This window comes from Drosophila simulans, chromosome 2R, assembly GCF_016746395.2.
Source record: "Drosophila simulans strain w501 chromosome 2R, Prin_Dsim_3.1, whole genome shotgun sequence".
NCBI lineage: Eukaryota > Metazoa > Arthropoda > Insecta > Diptera > Drosophilidae > Drosophila > Drosophila simulans.
Window position 1 is genome coordinate 20,923,246 of NC_052521.2, and position 24,479 is coordinate 20,947,724.

General features: G+C 44.7%; 5 protein-coding genes across 10 annotated transcripts in view; 2 read left to right on the top strand and 3 right to left on the bottom strand.

The window, feature by feature from the left end:
* LOC6735932 (venom metalloproteinase 3) overlaps nucleotides 1-16,749 on the bottom strand; it is a 44,535-nt gene extending 27,786 nt beyond the window's left edge. For 4 of the 6 annotated variants that reach the window (XM_039291366.2, XM_039291365.2, XM_039291364.2 and 1 more), the window contains exons 1-3: nucleotides 15,734-16,747; nucleotides 10,399-10,521; nucleotides 4,368-4,811 (exon numbers count right to left, since the gene is read on the bottom strand). In XM_039291366.2, the coding sequence (XP_039147300.1) occupies nucleotides 4,368-4,811; nucleotides 10,399-10,470 (516 nt within the window). In that variant the 5' untranslated portion in view covers nucleotides 10,471-10,521; nucleotides 15,734-16,747. Of the gene's footprint in view, nucleotides 1-4,367; nucleotides 4,812-10,398; nucleotides 10,522-15,733 lie in introns of all 6 variants that reach the window. The other 2 variants (XM_039291362.2, XM_016181280.3) reach the window with 2 other exon arrangements.
* Nucleotides 8,483-9,673, bottom strand: LOC27206598 (E3 ubiquitin ligase complex SCF subunit sconC). Its single transcript, XM_016181278.3, has one exon. It carries the CDS (start codon nucleotides 9,623-9,625, stop codon nucleotides 9,143-9,145), a length of 483 nt encoding a protein of 160 aa, XP_016029290.1. The 5' UTR covers nucleotides 9,626-9,673; the 3' UTR covers nucleotides 8,483-9,142.
* Nucleotides 16,750-19,780: 3,031 nt separating the features above from the next.
* On the top strand, nucleotides 19,781-21,338 carry LOC27206192. Its single transcript, XM_016168825.3, has one exon. The coding sequence runs from the start codon at nucleotides 19,888-19,890 to the stop codon at nucleotides 20,506-20,508; it is 621 nt and encodes a 206-aa protein (XP_016029291.1). The 5' UTR covers nucleotides 19,781-19,887; the 3' UTR covers nucleotides 20,509-21,338.
* Nucleotides 21,339-22,427: 1,089 nt separating this feature from the next.
* On the bottom strand, nucleotides 22,428-24,439 carry LOC6735935. The gene is made up of 4 exons (XM_016181277.3): nucleotides 24,386-24,439; nucleotides 24,170-24,325; nucleotides 22,786-22,950; nucleotides 22,428-22,725 (listed from the first exon to the last, which is right to left on the bottom strand). The coding sequence occupies exons 1-4, from the start codon at nucleotides 24,437-24,439 to the stop codon at nucleotides 22,570-22,572; spliced, it is 531 nt and encodes a 176-aa protein (XP_016029293.1). The 3' UTR covers nucleotides 22,428-22,569.
* Nucleotides 23,013-24,099, top strand: LOC6735936 (receptor expression-enhancing protein 2). The gene has a single exon (XM_002082810.4). The coding sequence runs from the start codon at nucleotides 23,188-23,190 to the stop codon at nucleotides 24,055-24,057; it is 870 nt and encodes a 289-aa protein (XP_002082846.2). The 5' UTR covers nucleotides 23,013-23,187; the 3' UTR covers nucleotides 24,058-24,099.
* Nucleotides 24,440-24,479: the final 40 nt, after the last annotated feature.

Genomic DNA, 24,479 nt, shown 5'->3' on the forward strand with positions numbered 1-24,479 from the left:
ATAATTTTATTAGCCACAAACATTTAGCCATGAATGGTTTTTGTTTGGCCAGAGAAAGGTGGGAGAAAGGTGAGCCATTGTCTTTCCTGTATGTTACTGACGACAGAATCTTTAAAATAGCGAAGAATCACCCTTTAATGCTCAACCATTATTAAAGGATCGGTAAGTTGTAGTGTGGAAAGCCCTTTCCACTAAAGCCAAGCCCCTTAAGTGCTTTACTTCAGCACTCTGGCACCTAGATGGCCAAAAACGAAAGTAAAAGCCCGCAGACTCAACAACTTCCTGGCTGAAACTTTTTAGCCCATTTTCGTTGGCTCTTTCTTTGGCAATTTTGTTATGCAAATTAAGCCGAAAAGTTGAGAGAAGAAAGACACAAATGACCCGGAGCGGCGAACTTGGCAAAGTGAAAATTAGCCTCTGAACTCCATCCGATTTTTGTTTTGTGGGCCGAAGCGAGAAGAAGGTTAGGGCATTAGTCTCAGGCCCTTAACCCGAGCGAAAAGAGACGATAATTTGCCATTGTTCGAACTGCTGGGTAAACGAAAGTTCAACTTTCAAACGGGAAAAGGTGTACAGCCATAATAGATCCCACACAATCTTTCAGTTTGTAGGTCTACGAGCCATTTAGCCAAGTTAACCGACAATTAACGCATTAGACGCCGTGTGGGCGTCGCTTTTGTTGGCTTATTTTGTTTGCCCGCTGATTTGTTTGGCGTCGTTACGCATACGCCGCATTGGCCGCATTCGAGCTGCGCATAATAATAACTTCGGATTTAGCCATGCGTGTGTGTGCGTCGGCTGATTTGCTTTGGCAGTTAGCTTGTTTATTACGCACCATTATGCATTGTATGTCAGTCGAGTCGCACTGGACTTGTTGTTAGCACTACGGCTTTGAATCGAAGACAATGCCAAGGCTGTACCTCCATTATTTGTCTATTATTCGGCCAATTATGTGACCCATTGAGCTCTGCGAGGAGCTGCGATTTGCTTACCAGCACGGATCCCTGAACATCCGAGTTACTCGGCCTGAGACCTAATCACTGCTAAAAGGGAGCGATTGGGCCAACTTGTTCCTGGCTACAAAGCAGCACGCCGCGCGGCGTTAACAATAGCTGCAACATGAGCATAACAACAACCACAGAAACTGTCAGGCCGTGGCAGCAACTTGGCGGCATTATGCAACCGATTGCAGCCGCAAGAAATAGGAAAAAAGACGCGGGAGAGCAGGCGAAATGCAGGCGAAACTGCTTTCTAAGCCACAAAGTTTTCCTGCTACCCCTCGAGTTTTTTGCGGATTTTTTGCGGAATCGCAGCTTGCATCGCCCGCACATTTAAAAAATAGCTAGCTGCAGATAGCAGATTGAGAGAGAGTGGGACACAGTGAGCTAATTTCGAATTCATTCAGCTGCCAAATCGCCAGCTCATTAATCATGCTCTCCTCCGCCGCCGCCAACGAGTTGGAATCGTTTTGCAATGACAAGATACAATTTTGCGTCTTGTGAAACGAGTGCAGCGGCGACGGCAAGTGGCATGCAGCAAATGCTTTTACAGTTTCATTGCTGCACTTGCACACACTATTTTTTAATTATGCACTTCGAGTTAGCACCCATCAAAAATGCATTTTGAAAACTTAATTAGCGTGCTTTCAGTTTTCCATCGGCTGGCAGCTGCATATTGAAAGCGGTTGGGGGGTGGAATCACTAATGCCCGCCCAATGCCCGCGTTCGTTGCCTAAGTCTTTCGTTTGCGGCCCCGTTTTATGGTAATTGTCGAGCCTCAGAGTCCCGAACGGGCAGGTGGCTCAGTCTCAGCCGAAAGGGATTGTTCTCCTCGCCACAGTCATGATCCATGATTCCCGATCAATTGCTGCAGATTGCTTTTGGAGTACCTTCTGTTTTGTTACTCCAACGAATAGGGAAGTTGAGCATAAGCAACAAAGCGAACAGCAAGGTATCTTGCACTTTTTATATTTGTATTATTTTATTTAATTGATGAAGTCACTGTAGAATTGAAAGCGTAGTTCCACAGCGGTGAGCTCATAATTTGAACTCCATTTATAAGGCATTTGGCTGGAAATCATTAATTTGAACTGAATATTCAAACCCTGGGTATGTCCATTTTCAGCTTTCCCAGCTTTTTACCCACACAAATCATAGTGGGCCACAACTTCTGGTACAACAGTCCCATTTACTCGACTCAACGCTCCCCTTTTCGAGCGTTTCCATTTTTTCAGAGACCTGTGCGACTTTTGTTTTCATTTCGCCTCATTTCTGGTATTTTGCGGCTGCACTGACCTTTGAGTGCGGCCTATCGCCTTCATCGATTGAATGCGGCAGTGGGAGTGCCGAGCAACGCCTTGTATTTGCCTTTTAATTCCTTGGCCTGTCTGTGTATGAAACAACAACTATCGGAGTATCTGGGTGGAAAAGGCACGAAGCAAGGTTTCCACCTTCATGGCGAGGCAGAGAAATTTCCACCGCAAGACCAACGGGTGCTGCACTTTTCTCATTTATTTTACAATTTAATTTTAATGTGCAATCGAACACAGCGTAAAACGCAACATTTTCCCCGACCATTAAGGCCTTTGTCCGCGTAAATAAAAAAACGAAACGGGGTCAGTTCTTCGGACCAGATATCAATGGAAAATTATTTTTCGGTACTTTTGCGGTTGCCAAACAATAAGGCACAACAAAAAGAAACAGAATGTCAGAAATTAGAATAAATGTTTTTTCCATGGCATTTTTTGTTTCCTTCGACTGCTGTGTTGTGGAAGGTCTCTGACAAAGTGCCGCCACTACCAAAAAAAAACAGAATAAAAATCCGACATAGAAAACATTGAAATGCTGTAGTTATGTGGTCTATATCTTGAGGCCATTTGTTTGTGGCATGAGATCAAAAAACAGAAAACTCAAATACTTGCCAAGTCACCAGATTCAAGGGGGAAAATGGAATATGCCTTTGCATGGGTTGGCTAATCTCGCAGAAAATGGCCAAAAACACAGCCGCAGCTTATTCCGTTTTTAATTAAAAGCGACGACAAAATCCCCCAAGAAATGAAGGAAAAGTCAAACGAATCTTTCCGCATTTCGCAGTGGCTGGCTTAAAACAGAAATTATCACACATAAATCACAGAAAAGGCAACACAAGCAACTCCGCAGTTGGCGAAGTCCAAAGACATAAGAGTTCGAGTCGCCGGGTTCATTTCTTTTTCGGCTGTCGCCTGACATGACATTTCACTTTCATTTCCGAAGTGTGGTGTCTTGCATTCAAAATTATGCTGTGTTCGGAAACCACCCACCCCGCAGACCCTACACCATCCGCCGAGTATAAGACTCGTAATTTAAAGTGCGATCAATTGATTGTACTTCGCAGGCCAGAAACACGCCCACCACATGAATAATGGGTAAATGGGAAAATTGAATTACACCAGTATGCACAAACAAGCCATGAAAAGAAAGTGAACTTTATCAGTAATTACAAAAAGTCACGTTCGTGGCTCAACGCGGCTTACTGAATTTTTGGGAACTCGTGGGTGGACACAGTAAATATTAATGCCAATTGTTATGATTTCGATCCCAACACGAAGTGTAGGGAATTGCCCAGCGTTATGGTAAACAAGAAATGAAAAGGTTAAGCCTTTCAGCCTGCTACATGCATGTATACCCCTCGATCTGTTAATCAGATTTCCACCTGTCCTTGACTTTAAGCATGATTTTCCGACGTGTTCGTGATTACTTTTCTTGCCCACCATAACAAGCAGAGATAACAAAGAGCGTAATTAAATGCGAGCTCAAAAGTGCTTATATAAATAAAAGAAAATCTCTTTATCACGTGCCCAATTAACTCCGATTAGATACGAATAAAAGCAAAGGCAGCTGAGGAGGTAATTAAATGCCTGAAAAATAGCAACGCGAAGTGTTGTAAATAAAAGCAAAGCCAAACAAAACAATATATAAAAGCCCGATAAAAGCTGAAACAAAATATCTGCCTACCTCAAGCGGAAGTATGGCGAATCAACAAATCAGAAAACGTACAAAGGCAAAACGCAACAAAAAGCATGATAGTAATTTTTTACGTTATGATGTAAGCAATGAAAGTGCAGTAAGAGAAAGACTTACAAGGAAAACATTTACAACAAAACGCCAATTTAGGGCAGGAAAATATATGACACTAATAAGAGGGCCAATCAACTACGAAACGCGATTGTAATACTAACTAAATTGGGCATGATGACGAGTTACGTTACTTTGATATAACCGTGTGCTATAAGCTAGCCTGGTTTACTAGGACACATTGTGTTTCAGCCTTATAAACCCCTTTAGGGTATATCTTGCTTAAGCTGAATAGAAGGAGAAATCACGACTCACCTGCTCGTGGGCGATCTCCTGGAGGTCAAGGCCGTGGGTGGCATTGGGCTCGCTGCCCACGGTCCACATGCGCAGCTGGTGGGGCGCGCCCTTGAAGAGTCCTTGGGTGGCGCGGAGGGAGAGGTTCAGGTGCTGGCCGAAGGCGCTGAAGGAGACGTTGTGCGACTTGATGGCACTCACTTCCGGGGCGAACAGGTGGTTGCCGCCCGAGGCGAGGGCCTCGTGCTTCAGTTCGCTGTAGTAGGCGTTCTTGCTGAGATCCTTTTTCACGTGGTGGGGCGGCAGGGCGGCGTTGACCTTTGGCCCCGCGCCGATGCTCCGCCGCCGGCGGTTGTGGTTGTTCTCGTGGTGCTGGAGCTGCACGAGCTCATAGTGGGGCACTGCGTCGTGGGTGTCCACGTGGAAGACTGACTGCAGCTGCTCCGGCGTCATTTGTTTGTGCAACTGGAAAACGACAGAAGCGAGACAGAAAACGAATTCAGGTTAGTTGCCCTGGGCAATGACAACAAATTGTAGCAATTGTCAGATGGATATGGTACAGGGGATAGGGGATAATTGAAAAATTATCAATAATTCAATGCAATAATCGAGTGTTTGTTTGCCAAGCCTCGTTGGTGGCGCTCTCTCTCTTGGATCGTGTCTGCTGTTTGCATTGGACCCTCAAGAGCTATCTGGAGATTATCGACTAAGCCAGAGCCAAAGTCACAATCCGAATCCGAATCCGAATCGGCTGGGTTTCGAGTATCTTCGCCAACTGGGTCAGGGTCAATGTGGCGTTTGATAGATTTATTTATTGTGAGCAGACACACATGTATTTAAGTATTTCCGAATCAAACGAGGCGAATCGAACAAGAAGCAAAGCAATAAATATCGAATAGCAATCTTATCCGAGTTGCGTGTAAACTTTTTCTTTATAAGCGCATTGTGTGCTGGCCATAATTGCGAATTTCAATTAAAATCAAATTAATTTTGTATTGATATTAATGGGCTTTTAATCTGCGACTGTGGTCAGCGCTTATTCAATCCCCTATTCAGTTTGTTTAGCCCCGAAGAATGGTGCGGAATTTCCAATAAGAGTGTATTTCTACAAATGAAGTAGTTAAAATTCATTCATAAGCTACTTTGCTTTGAGTGCCCAAAGTGCCAGTCAGCGTGCCATTCTAAATGACATTCTACATGACTCAATCTTTGGATTTTTTCGTACATCCAGTGCATTTCCGTTTTATTTATCTGCCAGATCTGCATCTCACTTGCAATCCAATCAGCAAAGCAGCAGCGGCCACAAAAACAAGATCTGTTACAGGGTCAAAGCTGGAGTAGAATTTCCTTAAACAACGGCTAAGACGCAAGCGCAAAAACAAAAGACTCAGGCAGCGAACTTGCTGGCATGCTGGCCGGCTAGCGGCCTGCAATTTAGGCAAATTTCTTGAATTTATTTTGCCCAAAATGGCCTAAAGTGAGTCAGAAATGGACTTACTGCAAATGACGACAGCGCCGTACAAGAAACGGTCGAAAAGAAGCAGAAATCAGCAGAAAAGCAGACCAAAGCGAAGGCGAGCAAGATGGCCAGTTGTCTTGGCCAAAGTACCAGACTCACTTTTACAGTTAAGATCGCCGCTGAGCGGAGATGACACTGGCGGTCATAGCCGTTAGTGGCCGGCATGATAATTCTATTATAATTGAAATCCCGCGGAAAGTTGGGTGGCAGGTGAACAAACGCCAGAAGAAGAAAAACGAGACTCTTGGCGCTCAGACGCTCGTCTCGTCTCGCCTCGGCACAATGCCAAAGAGTTTTTACTTTCATTTGAAACGTGTTTTCGACCACAGCCAACAGGAGCCAGCTGTTTGGGGTCGCATTGAGCAACTTTTGCCGTCATCGCGTCGTCGTCGCCCCATTGAAAGTGAAACTGAGGCTTGGGAAAGGAAAACGCAGACGCAGGCAGCTACTCTTTCGATGCGCCGTCGAGTTGGCCACTCGAGTGCAATTGGAGTTGAGTGCAATCGCCGGCTCTAGGGCTCTCGGCTGGCCACATTTGGAAAGTTTCTGCACCTGCAGCACTCGCAATTATTCTTTGGCCTCTCCGTATGCAAATCTTCCAGTTAAACGACCACACCCAGACAGCAATCAACACTTAGCTCCGCGGCCCTTGTGGCCAATTAATCGCAATTAAAAACAAATGAGCGAGAAAAAAACTGCGATCGGCAATTACGAATTATGCAAAAAAGACGGCATCCAATGAACAAGATCACCAGCGGCGATTAAAGAACCAGGGTTGCCAAAGGCCCACAGCCGGAAAATCCGTTTAGAGTCCCCAAATGGCCCAAACATTATGTAAATCATTGATAGGCATCGCAAATTGCCGCTCAAAAGGTGTTGAAAGCAGCGGTAAGTTTTCCACAAAATTCGGCAGACAATTGCTAGCACTTAATTACAGATAATCAGCTGGCCAGCTGCGAGAATAATTACGTCTTTAATTTTAAGAAGCTATAATTCGTGTCTATAATATTTAAGTAATCCTCACTCTTGACTTTAAGTGTTCTTTTAGAAGGCGCAAATTATTTTTGTTAATAAATTATTATTTATGCCATTTTTCGTATATTGAATTGGTAATTTAATATCCTTATTGAAGAAACACCCATTCTTCTTGTTGCAAAAATGGTTCTCAGCATTTACTATCATGTTTCGCCACAAATTGCAGTTCATTAGAAACTCGAGAACCAAAATCAACTGCGTCTAGATATCCGTCGAAGCAAATCCAGCCCTAGCTCGAGTTGTCATTCGATTCGATCGCCATTAGGCTGCTGTTTACCCAGCTATTTGTCCAAGCTAAAGTTTGATTTTATTTTCGGTTTTCGCCGAGTGCAATGACGGATGTTGTGAAATTTGCGCTGTTTGTAATTTGTATGGCTAGCTGTGTTGCTGCTTGATTTGGATTCGGATTTTACTGGGGCTGCTGGTGCTGCTGGTGCTGCTGCGCGGGCAATTACTGAAATTGTGCGAGATTACTCATACGCCCGGTGTGCGCGCTACACTATAACCGGCATGGCGACGACTTTAGCTCCGATGGCGGCGGCGGCGGCGGCGACCAAGTGCAATCAGAGTCAAGTCAAAGTAAAAGGTGTAGCCGCCATATTAACGCAAAAAGTGTGCTTCAAATTGGCTCTGGTTGAGGCCAATACACTGTTTATGGCCAACAGTGTTTGTTGTGCAATTGTTTTCCCCGCGTTTTTATCAGCCGGTCAAAGTCAACAGCGGCAGACGCTCGAAAGAGTGTCACTCGACCTTTCGCGCAGTCAGTCAAACACAAAGAAATGATTTTCAAGATTTGTGTGGCACTTCGCTTGGGCTTTTGCGGATGGATGGTTAGCCAGCCAGCAAATTGCAAACTCGTCGGCGTTCGCCTCTTTTCAATCCATTTCCTTGGATATTTGGGTGTGTTGACCTTGTCGCCTCGGCTGACAGGCGGCGGAAATTAGCAACCGCTTCTGTCGGCGTTAAGTTTTCTGGTTTTTTCTTCTCTCGCCTTTGGAAATTTTGTGTTTATGCCAGCGATTAACAAAGTGTGAAAAGTTCAGGGTGTTACGAAACCTCCGGAATGGGCTGCGTCTAATCGGAATGGCAAATCTGAGTGATTTATTTCTCTGGCAAATGGGTGAATATGGCGGAGCGAATCCTGAGTAGGCACTTAAATTGCAATATCTCAAAATAATACTAAAGAGGAATTGATTTAATACACCCAATTTATTTATCTCCTTTTAAAGAATCTCTGCAATATCTGCATTTATCGTTTGGATCAATTAAGATCTTTGCATTTTTATACGATGTCTATGCGTTTCCATTCCGATTGCATAATCTCTTTAACAACAGACAATTACTCATTCACTGACAATCGACCGATTTTCCTGTAGCCCCACGCACACAAGTAACTATTTATATAAAAACAGCGGGGAGAACGTGACCCGAGAACCCGAACTCAAAAATGATTAAATAGAAATAAAGCAAATCTCAAACCGTGACACAGAGCAGGCAGCTGTAGGCAAAAAGCGAAGGAGCTGATCAGTAGCTAAAAAATAAATAAATAACAAAATACGAGTCCAGGAAAAGACAACAAATCGTGCGGCGAACCATTCTGGATTTCACAATTAAAGGCTTAATTTATTTGGCCGGCAATTGATAGGCCGCAAACATTTAGATATCTCATATTCCTTTGCACTTCTGACAGCACATAAAGCAAAAATGCAAACCCACAAGACTGCCAACCGACTGCTGACTCACTCGAATCCGAATCGATATTCTGGCGGTGTTTTGCATGAACCAACTTCAGTTCGTTTTTTACATCACTCTTTTCATGCTCGGCTGGGATTTGAAGGGCCTCGTCAAGTTGTTGCTACTTTGGTTGTTTTAGCCGTTTTTGTTGTTGCTGGTGTAGCGTGTCAACTTTAATTGCAGTGGAAAACGGAGACGAAGTCGTTTATGGGGCACTTTTTTATGCCAGCACTTTGGCAAGGCTAGGGGGTCGATGTCTCCGCCAACACGAACTTGCTCCAAAATCGGCCCCAACTATCATGGTCTATATTTAAGAGTTCCAAAAAAAGTCAAGGGAACGTCAAAAAATGTGGGTTCTCGCGCTAAATTTGAATATTTCATTGTAATAGGTCACGAAAACGGAAAGGTACTAATATTATTATTAATATTTTTTGTTTCTTTGTATTTCAGAAGTTTTGAATACAGCCCAGTGACAATTTTAACCCAGACGTTCCTTTTACAAATCAGCCTATTCATTTTGAATTTCCTCAATGAAAAGGGACTGGAACTCGCCTAGGGGTGGGATCTTCTCCAAGTAACCGCTTAACTGCGACTCTGACTCGCGTCTGCTGAGGAAGACGAGTTTCTGGGCACAGAGCTTATAGAGCCAAGGGATGTCCAAGTAGTTGGAGCCCTCCATGATTTCGCAAATGCTATCGATCTCCACGCGCAGGAACTCCTTGTCCCAGTCGGAGATCTGCAGCTCAATCTCCGCGGCCGGAAGAGGATCTTTACTGGCCACCCAGGCGGGCTCGTCGTGCTTCTCGTGGTACTCAGCCCACAGCAGGATCTTCAGCAGGACATTGCTGAGTATGCCGTGCAGCGGCAGGACGAAGTCCTCGTCCTCTGGGACCTGGCCAACGCGGCACATCTCCCGGATCACCAAGGATTTCTCGAGTAGAGCCAGATTCACGCGGATCGTACGGCCATCCCTAGTCTCGAATCGCACCATTCTTGAATCGAATTCCGGATCAGAAAGTCAGGGCCTACTGCTTGCAATCAATACAAAGTAAACCACAAGCTTGTAACATACATTGCCTGCTCTACCTCTAGAAGTTTGAATTGGAGTTCAATATCGAAATAAACCACCGTCTGCTGTAATCACACAGTTTCCAAGCGACCAAGCATAACCATAACCTCCGCAACAAAGGTAGTGACAATGAAAGAGAAAAGTGGAAAGAAGGCGGCCAGCAAATGGCCAACGACAGCAGAATAATAAAATAAAAGTTAGTAAACACACGGAGGGAGGGACAGTCTGAAATTCACTTGAAATAATTACAAGAACTTTTTACGTCCGACCTTGGCCATAATTTTGCTGGCCAAGCTTTTTCTCGAAAACGAAAAGCAAAAACTCGAGACAAAAGCTGTGCTGTGTGTCAATGAGATACACCCATACAGGCGCACTGAGAAACCTGGCCCACAATGCAAACACACAATGCCAATGTTTTATTTCTAACGACGACTCTCTTCGGCTCGGCGCTCTGCTCTGTTTTGTAATTTAATTAATATACAAAAAATGTTTTGTATTTCTCGAAATGCTAATTACGCACAATGCGAATGACAATGAAACCGTCGACTGGCGGCCACTTGTTGTTCGTTTTTTGCCCCTTTTGATCCGTTAACAGCTGGCTTTATGGCATTATAAGAGCCCAAAGGTTATTTATATCGCACCGGTTGATTGATGAGTTCTTGCACTTGGCATTGGCCATATCTGCGGGTACTTACATCTGGCAGGCCCTGGCATATTGTGCTGCTGACCAGGAGGAGCGCTGTGAAAAGGACCAGTGGTGAGGACATCTTACTGCGTCGGCCGCCTAGGGTGCTAATATAATCCTTAAAATGCTTAAACTGCAATGAAACGAAAGGGGAAACGAAAATTAAATATTATTTATTACTAGCCACATCCCATTTGCCAATATATGCACGCAATGGGCAGCATGCTAAGTATTTGCTTCCTAAATAATGGTCTTACCACCTCACATGACCATTAGTTAGTTCCCTGCCCACAAACCCGTCCTGGTCATGCTCGAATGGGCACTGTATTTGTAACGCGAGTACAGTTAGCATCTGTTGTTGCAACTCAAACGCCGCTTGCTGCTTCAATTAATATTTACTTTTAGTTTTGTAGAAAGAAACCTAGTTTTCTGGCCCGCTGGCCGAGTAATTAATTATTGCATAAGGCCAAGAAGCAGCCTCGAGGCACAAAACAATCTTGTGCTGCCCTGCTGATTGCTGTTTGCGTTGCAGTTGTAGTTGCAGTTGCACATCCGCCCGCCATCGAATGCGGCTAATTGTCAATAATGATGCAGCGATGCGTGGCGAGGGGCTAACAGCATCCATCGCATCCAAACCTTTTGACAAACCAACCAAGAAAACAAACAGAACTGACCAGCGGCAACAAAGGCAGCAACAGCAGCAGCAACAGCAACAGCCGCTTCATGTTGCCGTGTTGCAACTTCTCAGCGGCATTTACGACAAATTGCATGACATTTTATATCCCAAAGGTTTTGCACAATTTGCATGCAACGTGCTGCAAGATCCGAGCTGCCGTGGCCCACTTCAAGTGGAAGAAAGTCTCGCCGGCGAATCGATCATCATCAATCGTAATGAAATGTTCAGCTGAGCAATTGCCAAAAATGGGTGGTACACAGCCCAAGGCCAATGCCCCAAAACACTTGCTCATGGATTGGCGAAAATTGTAGGTAAGCGCAAGGAAAGTTCACTTTTTCCTATTTCAGCTGGCGGGCAGGCAGAAATGAGAAAATGGTATATATGTTTTGGGTAAACAACGAAGGCTGTTCAACACGAAAGACTTAGAACACGAACTTGAGCTTACAAGCATGACAAGGAGGCAGCTTGCCAGCCACGTTTAAAGATATGTAGCTACATAAGTTTAAATGAGTGTAAAATCTTCTAAATAATATGAAAACCATTTCGGCCAAAGGTCACCCGACTTTTGCAACCATGTAATGACCGTCAGAAGTCCATAAGAAAAGCATCAATGCTAACAGAAAGTGCCAGTTGGCAACCTTCGCGGCGAGACTTTCACCCGAAAACAAAAGTGAATCAAGAGCATTGAAGAGTTTAAACTGAATAGCAACTAATGTGCATTGGCTGCACGCCAGATTATCAGGAAATTCAAGCGCACATATTACAGCAATAGTGATAAAGTAAAAAACCAAAACGTCACGGCTTTTAGGTGACCGCGAACATTTTGGTTGATATTCCGATTCACATTTTACAATACACCACACCAAATCAGTTGGAATAGAGAAACAGTTATGAGGCAAGATGGCAACTCGATTCGGTCTATCATTTGCATAATTAAGGCCGATTAGGGTCGAATCATTTGCCATATGTGGGCATGCATAAATCTAAATCTGAGCCAGCTCAAGGTTACGGCTATGGCAAAACTGTTTTTTGACTTATACTCGGCTTGCATAATTCCCGTTCATATTTTTTATATAATTACGGGCCAATGCAAAAGTATATAGAAAACAAAACAAAAAGATACGCATCATCAAATGTCAACCGAACAGCTTCAAACAGAAGCTGGCCCAAAAGTGTGTGGAAATGGAAGTGGGAATGGAACTGTGCCAAAAGCCCCGAAAGCCGCCAAAAACCGAAAAGCAAGTTGCATTGTCAGCTTCCGCATAATTATGCCGCCTGGCCGAATATGTTTTTCTTTTACCCCCCTTGTTTTTTACGGGTCTTGTGGCTGCTGCCTTTGCTTTTACCATAAAGTCAGCGTCTGTTTCGGGCGGTTTATGGGAATTTTTTTGTGTATTGCTGCTGGCTGGGGCTTGCTTTTAACTTTTGCTTTCTTAATGATTTGCTGACACAACCCGCCGAGCGCGGCTCTGTTGTAAGCTCGTTGTCTCGATCTTTTTGGAGGGCGTCAGCGTTTTAGTTTAAATTGACATTGACAGTTGTTGGCCACCGCTCTTCCCTTTCCTCGGCCAGCGGTGTGTCAGACAAACAGCTGCTTCTGTTGGCCGATAAGCATCGGGGATTGGGGGAACCTGTGTCAGCACCTGAGTCAGTAGCACTCCATTTGGCTTGATAATGAACCCATTTCCCGCACACATCGCGCGTCTGTCAGGCAGCGACATTGGCTGCGAGAAGAACTGGAACCACAGGGCGTATGAGTGACGCAGGCAACCCATTTCCCAGCCAGACGCAGAAAAAATAAGTGGATCACACATAAATCGGCCAAAATGTGACATAACAAAGTTCAACTGCGAACATTTTGCCCAAGAGATAATAAATTTACCCGATACTCCGCCGACAATTCCGCTGCAAGTTGCAGACAGCTATCAAGTGGAGGTGGGGATTACGTAAAGTGTCTGTGACCTGAACTTTTTGCATTTGTGTGCCTGCTGGAAAAGGGCGAGCGAATCTCTCGGCCATTGTTTTATAATGATAAAACAATGAATGCGGTCTGGGAACCTGCACCTTGAGTCGCTAGTGCGCTGTTGAAAGCTCGTCAAGTCGAGTTGAGCTGAAGAAACAGCTGTGCAAATTTGGCTAATGGCGAACAAAAAGATATAAAGTGCGGGCCAAATGTCAAACACTAATATTTGAATGAGCCCAATTTAAATTCTAGGTTCGCTGACATAATCCATCGAAGATCATGGCTGCCAAACTGGTTTCAGGGCCGTCGCCTAGATGTTTGTCTCAAGCATCAGTTCCTGAGCATATTATTCATTTATGTATATTAGATGGTTAGCCAAGACCATCTCGCCGATGGTTCTTCACACAACAAAGACTTGGCCCCCTGTGCGTATACGTAATGTGCTGGCGGAGGGGCGAGCAAAAGAGATACATCACCGAAAACATGCTTGAAGTTATTTTATCTACATCTGACTCCCCTCCCCATACGAAATAATAATCAAAATGCCATTATGAGATTATAAAATGCGCAAATATTGAAAAATTGCAAGGCGCAAAGGCGAGGAAGAGGTGGCAAATAAAAAAAAAAGCACCACTACGTATACGTAATATGCGAGACTAATTAAATTTAAAGATGGGCAATGACAAGCGAAAAGGCAGCGAAGGGAAATAAATGAAATATTTGCCAAAAGAATAAGCAGCAGAGTAAAAAGTTGCATTTCCGAACTGAGTAGCTGCTCCTGTTTTTCGTTGTTTCTGGCTTCTGCTCTTGTTGCAATTGTTATGATTTTTTCAGCCGCTGTTACAACATGCAACTTTGCCACAAACTGCAAAAACAACAACAAGCACTTGCGCTGATTGCGTGCTGCGTCGGCGTCGCAGTCGGCGCTGCGGTCGAAGTCGGAAAAGCCATAAACCGCATTAAAATGAAAATGAAAGTGAAATTGTAATTGAAATTGAAGAAGACGTCGGCTAAAATGTTTGACTTCAACTTTGCTTCGATTTGTGCGATGGTTTGCATGGGTTTTTAACTTTATTCCCATTGCATTTGGCTTTTGAAAATTTATGGGCTTGCAATAAATATAGAAAAATTGCTAGGAAAAACTAATAAATAATAGCTAAGTTTGGTTAAAAAAAACGCGAAGGATAGAAATAATAACGGTTCACTAATTGAAAGTAAAATAAATATTTAACCTATTAGTAGCTTAGGTAATGCTGAAGAGGATCTTACATGAAATGCCAGCGAAATATGAAAGAAATTCGCAAAATGATGACTACGCAAAAGGTTAAACTTAAGTAACACTTTACGGGCAAACAGTTTATGGGTAAATAAAACATAACCTGAGTACATTGACTACCCCGACAAACTATTCCATGAATGCTAAACAAACTGAAATAGCAACAACAACTTGGTAAGCTGAGTGGCTGGGCGACTGAAACAACACAAATAAAAATATAAACAAACAGGTTACTCGGGTTTCGTCTTCGCCGATGTCAATGAAAACGCTGAAAAGATCCCCAGAAACAAAACACTCGACACAAGATGAATTGAAAGCGAATCAAACGCCGAATCTGATGAATGATCGCTATCGAATGGCGCAAATAATGCGTCTTCATAGAAAATCTGGACAAAGCCCAGAAGGGCTGTTGTTCCGCAGAATATCAATGGCATAGAAAGTGGCGAATCCATGGGGTGTGGGGATATGGGATTTATAATCGAACAAAGGCCGATCAGAAAGCTCAAAGCTCTCCCCCTCTCTCACGCGCTCTCTCTCGCACTCTCGTGCTCTCCCTCTTTGTTGAAATCAAAAGTGCAATAATTGCAGCAAAATCACTAAAATTCACTACGAAATGCGGAGAGCAAAGCGTGGCGGGCAATAATAACTGTAGCAATATTACAAAATCGCATTGGTTCGAGGCTCGCAAAAGCCAACGGAAAACACACAACAACAATGGGATAATAAGCCCACAACACACCAACCACTACTCCAACAACCACACCAACTACTCCAACGACAACAACAAGTCGACACGAAAAGTTGTTTCAGCGAAACAAAAATATAAAACAAAACCCGCTCGAACTGAACTTAAAACTGGGAAACAAGCCCATTTTGTGGGCCGAACTAAAAGCGAGACAAAAGTCTTGTGCACAATCGTATGCACGTACATATGGCACATATAGTATAGTGTAGTGTATACTATATATACTATAGTATCCCCAACCCAAGAGCCAAGATCCTGCTCTAGAAATCTCGTTTTACAGGGACAGGAGGCACTGCATATCGCCTCCTTGGCATCTCGCACATCCCATGTGGCATTCCCATTCATTTCCTCTGGCTCCATTCCGCAATTAGCAAGTTCAAAACCAAACTCACATGTGTGGTAATAATTATGCCCCGAAACTTGTCTGCAAATTAGTAGGAGCCACCCAACCACTTTTTGGTATATGAGGTAATAATCAAAGATCTACGATAGCAGAAGACCGAAAGTGCTGACTACTTGGATTTGGAATCCAGCTGGGAAATAAGCTGGGAGGTGCTTCTATATCTATAAGTTCTTCGAACACTCATTCTGCTGACTTAGAAATTTATAGTGAGAATGATTAACTTTCAAACACTTTTTGTTGCTTCCTTTACCACTTTCTAGTTACTCGAATTATGAACCTCACCTAAGTTTGCTCCTGTCTGCTCCAATGGCCAAACAAAGGTGGCGAACCAAACGTATTTTCGAGGAGTTTTCAAGTTTTGTTCAGCACTTTCAGAGGCGGGCACACAGCACTATCTTCTATCTGGCGAGTTGGACTTTTCAAGTTTAAGGATATTGATGATCTGTTTCGAGTGCTGGACTACGCGACGCGGCGAGCGACTGGAAGGTGGGATGCGGCTGGGACTCGGACTCGGGATCGGATTAGATCGGTGGCCGTTACTGGGGCTAGAGCCGGAGCTATCTGTCCAGAATCGGGGCACAGAACACTCGCGATCGCGAATCGCGGAACGTGGCGGAAAGAAAGACGAGCAGCGATTAAGCTGGAGGCGGTCGGCGAGCGACGATTAAATACGGCGTGAAATTTGCTTGGCAGTGAATTTTTTCCTCTCATTCGCTGCGATATTTTTTGATTATTTTTCGTAAACGAAATTTATTTTTCACTCAATTTCGCCGCATTGCTTTTATTATTATGACTTGCTTCCCCGCCTTCTGGGGGGAAGAACACAAAAAAACATAAACAATGAAGAGCGCGGCGGCGGCGACGGCGACGTCGACTGCAGCGGTACGATCTTGGCTGTGGGTGCGAGCGGGATGCCGGACAGCAGATTCACTTTTTTATCAACTTTTTTCACTGGCTTTTTTGCACGATGCTATTACGAAAGCGGGCTGAAGCGGGCGGCGGATGGCAAATTGAGCTTTGTTTTGCTGGGGAATTGCACTTTTGAGCTGCCCTGACGTCACGATCTTGCCGATGCACTTATATACCTGATATACATGATACATATATGCATGTATATGTATATCTTCTGACAGCAGACAGTCACTTGGGAATTTTTGGGAATTTAATTCAGCGACCGTTTCTCGAATTCGAATCGAAATCAAAGTCCAAAAGAGTCGGTGGCTAAGTCTTTGACGGTTTTTTGTGGCCGTCTACGGAAACAGGTCGGCGCACACTAAAGTTAACGATCGCTCGGAACGCTCCACGGAGTCCAAAACCGATCCAAAGCTGGCTGCCCGAGCGAGAGGGCACCATCGGCGGTTCGAGAGCGGAGCTTTGGGCCAAAACTTATAGCTGCTAGACGATCTGCTGGCCATATCATAACCAAAAGCCAAAGCCTTGAAAGCTCTGCGACCAACGAAAGCGAAACATAAAACACTTGCACTTTTCGTTCCATAGTTCGAGCTTCGCTTTGAGCCAGCTTTCGAGTGGCTTTTGGCCATAAACTAAAACTCCGACTCGCACTCATTCGCCGTTGAATGACTCTTTGAGTGGAATGAAAGCCGACTGATTAATGTTGTAAAGACTCGCTTTAATTAATCTTCAGCCGGGCATCTTCGCATTCAAAATGTTACGGGCACTCCGAAGCACTCGACGTTGTTTAATTGGCGAGTCGAATGTTAAATTAATTAGCAAGGAAGGTGTCATTTGGGCATTGACATCGCTGACACTTTGTACAGGAAACTAAAGTTCTGATAGAACCATTCGTGATCCGAGCATAACGGTTGAGATATGGCAGTGATAAGTCGTTCCAAAAACTCATTAGCTGCATGAGCCATTTTTCAAATGATTTGACATGATGTTTGATACCATGATAAGATTCTTTGATAACAAAGGGTACTGTGTGTATTTCAATGACCAACTGAACTTCGAAGGCTTAGGCTGGAAATTCTACCCGATTAAATGATTAACCTACTTTGGCATTCTAATCCGAAATTCCAATCGAGGCGGCACTTCGCTCATTCAAAGCCAAGACAAAGGAAACAAAAACCATTTTTCAAAAGTGTTAGAAAAAATCGTTTCATTCACACCAAGTTCAATGGCAGTATTCGCATTGATAAAAAAAAACCCATTTGACTCCCACCTGAGCACACATACAAATAAGATCGAGTCGGTCCATTCAAACTGGGCCAATTAAAAAGGTAATTGTCACACATTGAGAGATCGATGTGAAGATCTCAATGGGCCGGGTTCCACATCCAACATCGGGGCACACTGAACCGCCCACGTAAGCCCGGCAGCTGCGGACGGCGATGATGATAACCAGGACAATCGAGTGCTCTCTGGGTGAAACGGCAATGAACCGATCTCCGGATGACTCAACGGGGGCACACGAGATGTGGGATCCGCGATCTCGAGACCCATCCTCCCACCATGCTCCCCATGCCATTCGCATATATCGACCCCATTTGCCATTTGCAAACAGCCCGTGGAGATCTGTGATCTGCGATCTGAGTGCCGCACTTCATGCGACATTTAAGTCGCAGTTGGAGATGGTATCTATTAATGGCTGTGAGTTCCAACCCATCGGCACCCCCAATCCAACCCAAATCCCTGCCCCCAATCGACGATCTTCGAGCGCAGCGAACAGGTTTCGTTTTGGCAATTGAACCCATTACTTTTATGCGGATTTCGTGCTAATTACCTTGCATTTGCTTACATTACCTTAAATTTGCGCTGTTTATTGGTCAAATCCTGTCCTGACTTTCTCACAGTGCATCGCATTCGAGTTGACGTCGCATGCATTAAATATGGCTTGACACATTTTCCTTGGCTTTTTGGCAATTGTTCTCTGAATTGTTGAACCCCAAACGAGTTTTTTTCCTGCGCCCAGTTTTCATCCTAAATAAAAGATTCCCTAATAATACGCTGGTAGCTTCGCTAGCCAATCATTTCGATTCGTGATGTAGTTTTTATGCGGAAGCAATATTTGGTTAAAGAAACCTACCTCAATGATGGTTTTCCGTACAAAAAATACCTTTTCTACGCCACTTTTCGGGTCAATAAAATAATGACTAAAGGTCATTGAAGAAAATGTGCTTCCCCAGCTGGTCGATTAATCAAATTACATATATTTCGCCGCCCATCTGCATTTTCACACACACATGCATGCACAGGTATTTATCCGTGTCAAAGGGTCAATGTCAATCTGCCCGCATCGGTAACCAAAAAAACCAAAAGTTGGGCAACCGCGGAGGAGGTACGAATCTGCGATAAAAAAGTTAACAGATCGTCGGATCCAGCTTGTAATCCCCGCTCTATCCCACAAAACCCATATGGAAACGGTTAACGAGGCGTCAATGATACATAAAAAACGAAACGAAACCCATTTAAATATACATCCCATCCCAGATTGGTTCGATATTTATGTGCGACTCTTCCCCCGATAATTTCTACAAAGACAAACAAAGAAAAGCCATAAAACATTTGCATAATATTCAACATTTCACGCTACTTTGTTTGGAAATAGCCAAGTCCGCCTGCGAAACACATACGAAATTGTAAAACAAACCGTTCGGTTTATTAAAATTGTGTAATAGGACAAACAAACTACTTGGCAAACTAAAAAGTGGGATAAAACGAGGATTATCGAGCAAGTGAAGCGGATAAACACAGTCCCGATTTAAGCCGAAGAAATGTTCATAAATCTAAGGGGCAGACAGGCCGAACAAGTTGAGCAGTTGAGCAAAATTGTAGCCGAATCGATTATATTATTATTTCCATTATGTCAGGTCGAAGCTGAAGTTGCTACTGCTGCGCGGACTACCGAATGCCCAATGGACCAGCTTCACTAGCACCGTTTTGGCCAAAAGGCGCCGCCATTAATACAATCTGGCCCATAAACTGGGTCTCTTTCTCCCCGCCGCGCTCTGGTCTATTTTGGTTTGGCCGACTAACAGGCCAAACAAATCTATAAATATGCATAAAGCTGGCCAAAAGACAGGCGCATGGCTTCTGGCTCCTGGTCTTGCGAAAGCCGCGGGCAAAGCCCCCAGGCACTTAGCCCGGCTCAAACCGCTGATGGCCGATGCCAAGTGCTGGCCACAGATTTGTTGTCGACTCTAGGAAGTGACAAGGAATTATTTGATTGTCTCTCCGCTTTTCGGAATGCGAGCTCAATCATTATAAACCATTTTCGGTGGGAAACCAGTGCTGAAACTAGTGCTGAACACCGCTGAACATCGATTACATTACGGGCAAGTGGCCAAAGAGCTCCTCGACTTAAACGTCTATCGAAATTACTCGCAAAACACTCTCCACGCTTATCAACTCAACCCCTTACATTATTTTTTTAACTTGTTTGCTATTCTGCATTACATTTGCATAAAGCAGCGGGAATGCTGCGCTTGGTGTACATATACTATGGAACCCTGCTACCTGGCTGGAGCAGCTTGCGGGCATTTGGACAAGGCCAGAGACACTTCAGCGAACTCTGGCTGAAGTATTGGGTAATCTATGCACTGCTGCAGGGACTCGGAGTCCTCACGGATTTCCTGCTCAGTGGCTTCTCCTTCTACGCTGGTCTCAAGCTCATCCTGTCCGTGGGCCTCTGGTTCAGTGCCCCCTACAGCACCAATCACCTGTTCAATCTGCTTGATGCGTACGCTATGGGGAAACTAGGAGCAGTCGTGGAGAATGGTGTTCGCTGGCACGGGCAAATCAGTAGAAACATTTTTCGCGGCTTTATGCAATCACCACTGGTGACAGTGATAATGCCAAGGGGCGAGGATGAGCATATCACGGAGCCGCGGATCAATAAACGTCTCCTGAAAAGAGAACTGTCAAATCTCATGACGCAGATTGCAAGGGAAACGGCCGACCATCGCCATCAGCAAGAGCGCCCTATGATGCGTCATTCCCCTCGGCATTTACGAGCAGCTGAACCGGACAAATTGAACGGGGATTCCATGCACAATGTCGTCGAGTATTTCGACCAAAGATGGGGAGATCAGCAGTAGTCCGGCCTACTATAAGCCAACTTCAGCCGGTCCAAAGAAAGAACAGCCATTGGCATTATTTTCTTTTCCTGTCCTTTCCAAATTTTACTAAGTAAAACCCGAGTTGGATAATCCAAAACCTTGGTGTTGAATCACGCTTGGGGAGTTTACAGAAGAGCAGCAGCTGCCATTAATCTTCAATTAGAAAAGTTCAATGCCAGCGGACGGGCATGTTAATTGATTCATGGAACGGCGCCAGGAATCGATGATCCAGCGATCAGTAGCGATTTGTTGGCCATTGGCGCACATTGTTATTACAAATTGGCGAACAAAACTGCGGCCGATCAATTGTTGAAAGCAAAGCAGAACGCTGCACGGACCTTTGGCGGCGATGCAGCTGATTAATGGAGAACGGCGAAGGGCAGGCGAAAACAAAAGACTGAAGCAACGAACTTGCGGCGACGGTCGGGACGCGTGTTGCGGCTTTTTGGGGAATGCTGTTCTGTTGCTGTCGCTGGCAACAATCTTAATGCAATTAGCACACTATTAATCTTGATCAAAATCCGAACTCAGCAAATTCGCAATAACAACCGCAATGTAAGTGACGCATTCGTCAGCGCATTGTAAAGCAATTTGTTTCAATTTCGTGGATCTGATTCGGCAAACAAATTCTCGATGGGGGTCGAAACAGCTTCTAGAAGCAATAAGGCGGTTAATCACCTAAATAACATTTATTGCCTTATTAATTTCCTGTATTTCATGTGATGATGTAGAAACAAGCGTTAGCTTTGCTAATCAGGAAGGAGATGGAATAATAAACTCTATTGATCTGCGGACAAAAGACAATCAAACTATTAAAGTGTTCTATCTTTATTACAAACGAGAGCATGGAAACTCGTTTACCCAAGAGATTGAAATTATAAAAACACATACACGATTCTAAAACACCTTACAACAGCTTGCACTTAATCATTGGCATTCAGAGGTTATTCCATCAGCTGCCTGCACCCACGTCGCGGAGTCATTAGCTCCTGGCCAAAGTTCCTTAGCCTTTGGCCGCGTCCTCTCAATTCTCGGAAGGAACGGGTGCCCGCCTGGGGTAAGCTCCATTTAAATTTGGGTTAATCAGCGATAAAGCGCGCATTGCCATTGACAGCAAGGAGGAGCACGAAAAAAACGAGGCGAAGAACGAAGCGGAGTGCGAAATAAGATGGTGCATTTACATATTTTGTAAAAAAATAACAATAATAATAAGACGTGCAATTAATAAATCGGCTTTGTCTCGCATCGCTAATTGTTTGCCATTAATTTGCATAACAAAATTAATTGGCGGCATTTATGCAAATCCCGAAAGCCCACAAAAAATCACTTCCTAGGCGATGCGGCTGTCGTTGTGCCAAAGATGACACCCCAGCGGAGATGGGGATCGGACCAAAGCCACTTGAATTGAAGTTCAAGTTTTCGCAATTGACCCACAAATTAATTATGCATGCATGCTGGTAATTGTGAATTTGCCTTTTACAATCGCACACGTAATGCCTCTGCGTTATTTCCGTCAACATTTCATTTATTAGACGCAATTACAATTGATTTGGGTTTCGGTTTCGGTTTCGGTTTCAATGGCTGAGGTTTCTGTGAATGGGAATGGTATGGGAACCTTTTCTTGATGGCTTTTTGAATGCCTGCCCAACCGAAATGTCATGAGCGAGCGCTCGGCTTTGGACAGGGTCAAGACTTTTTGGCTCATTGTGCGAAAGAAATTTCGGCCGAAAACCGAAAACCGATCTGAATCAGAAGCCAATGATCCTAACCTTGGATTGGCCGAAAATTACCCGAATGAGCCATGTTTTTCAGTAAAATCGGTTCCCACGTGTCAGAACCATTTACATATTACACACAAATGAAATGCACGCATTAATAATTTTAATTAAAATCCGTTTATTGCAATTACAAAGGGATAATCAAATCGGAAAGCTCTTTTACGGCCAGTTAACAAATTTATGGCAAATTTATTAATTGGTTTATTGCACCGCGTCTGATGTTTATAACAAATACTCGACTCGATTCGTGATTTGTGTGCCTTTAGCGATACTCTGTTAATGTGAAGTACACCTTAACCTGGGCCAACTCCGCTCGGTGGAAACTGAAGGTGGTGAAGAGTCCGTAGTCACCGGAGGGCAGGGGCATCATGTCCAGAACCTTGACGGGAAACCGGAAGTGCTCCAACACTATTTCCGGCTGTAATCGATAGAAGAACTGAAGTAACGAGCTATGCAATCATTTCTTAGGCAAACTCACTGGAATCGGACACTTGTTCACATTGGTTCTGTTCCCGAAACTGCTCAGGATGATGTTTATGAAGGGGTGGTTCCGCTTCTCCAGATACTCGCACACATCCGACTGGCGGATATTGTATAGGAAGGGCTTGTAGCCACTGGCCTTCTTCAGCAGCTGCATGCGCATCTGAAGGAGAAACATGTTGGCATTATACTAAGGTGTACTATGCGCCAGCAGGCTGTGCTTTACACTTTACACACAACTGGCAGTTGATCATCGACGCACTTTTCAACAATAGATTGATACACACGCACATCGATCTTAAGCTGCCAAATTCGATTATAACCCATGCATTAAATTCGGAATTTTCCAAAGAAAGAACACTTATTCTGGCAGTCCTAGTATCCACCGTACATTTTAGATATGTGTTTCTTTGGCCTTGTTTCGCAGTTCCTGTTCTTTGTTTACGGCACCATGGGACCCGCCTGGCAAACCTACAAGACCCTGAACAGCGGAGACGAGGAGTTCCTGGCCTGGGCCAAGTACTGGATAGTGTATGCCTTCCTGGTCACCTTCGAGGTGCTGGCGGACCTCTTCCTCTCCTGGCTGCCGCTCTACATGCCCACCAAGTTGCTCCTGGTCCTGTGGATCGTGCTTTCCGCTCCGGCCGCCAATGTCTGGATATTCGACGCCATACTGCGTCCGGTGCTGGCCAAGCGGCAGGAGCAGATCGATCACTTCCTGCACCGGGGCAAAGAGAAGCTCCTGAGCGACGCCATCGCCTCAATGACGCAACTGGTGGCACAGAGCCAAATCGTACTGCCTCTTGTGTCCAACTTCTGGTCGAGATCGAGCACAGCTCCCGTGCAGGACTCCACTGGAGAAGGAATTGGAGGCAGGACTTCCGAGGATTCTGACTCGGCCAACGTCTCTGTCCAAAATCTGTCCAGTGGTTCCAGTCCCGTTGGCAGCTTAGAGCACCTCCGCGACGACTCTGATGAGCTTCAGGTGGGCGTTTCGAAGGCCACCACACACCTGCAGGCGAAGCAGTCCCAGACCGACGTGTCGTCGGATTCACCCAGGATGCTTACTCGCCGAGCTCAACGCAAGTTCAAGAATGCCATTGCTATTTCCTCCGCCACCAAGCTGGAGGACCTCCATGATGAGGTGGAGGATCTGCTGGCCAAGTCGAGGATGGAGACCAGCGGCCAGGAAGTCCGTCAGCAGCGTCAACCGGGCAGCCGTCGCCGTCTCTTAGCACAATCATTTGTGAAACCCCAAACGGGGTTATAGTTATTCCATTAATTCAAAACATAAATTGGTTTTAAGCATGGATAGGTTTCAAGTTGTTTAAATACTAGTTTTTTGGATACTATATACTACTATAGATAGCTATTGAACTCACCGATACCGGACCTTTTGGCCATCGCAGGATGTTGGCCCGCAGACTCATTTCGACGACATCCCTCTTCACGGCGTACAATCGGCACAAGGAAATGGTGGTAAAGTTTTCGTCCGCACTCAGGCACTCGATGTTTGTGAACTTGGCAACTCCTTGGACCTGAAGTGGGCCAATGTTCGGTACATAATCCCAGCCAGCTTAGCTTGCGGGCGAACTTGCCTGCAAAATGGGCCACAGCCCAAACAAGAGGAACAACTCCGTCAACGTGGCCATCACTAAGTTCACCAGAGAGCCATTAAAAACTGGCAAACTG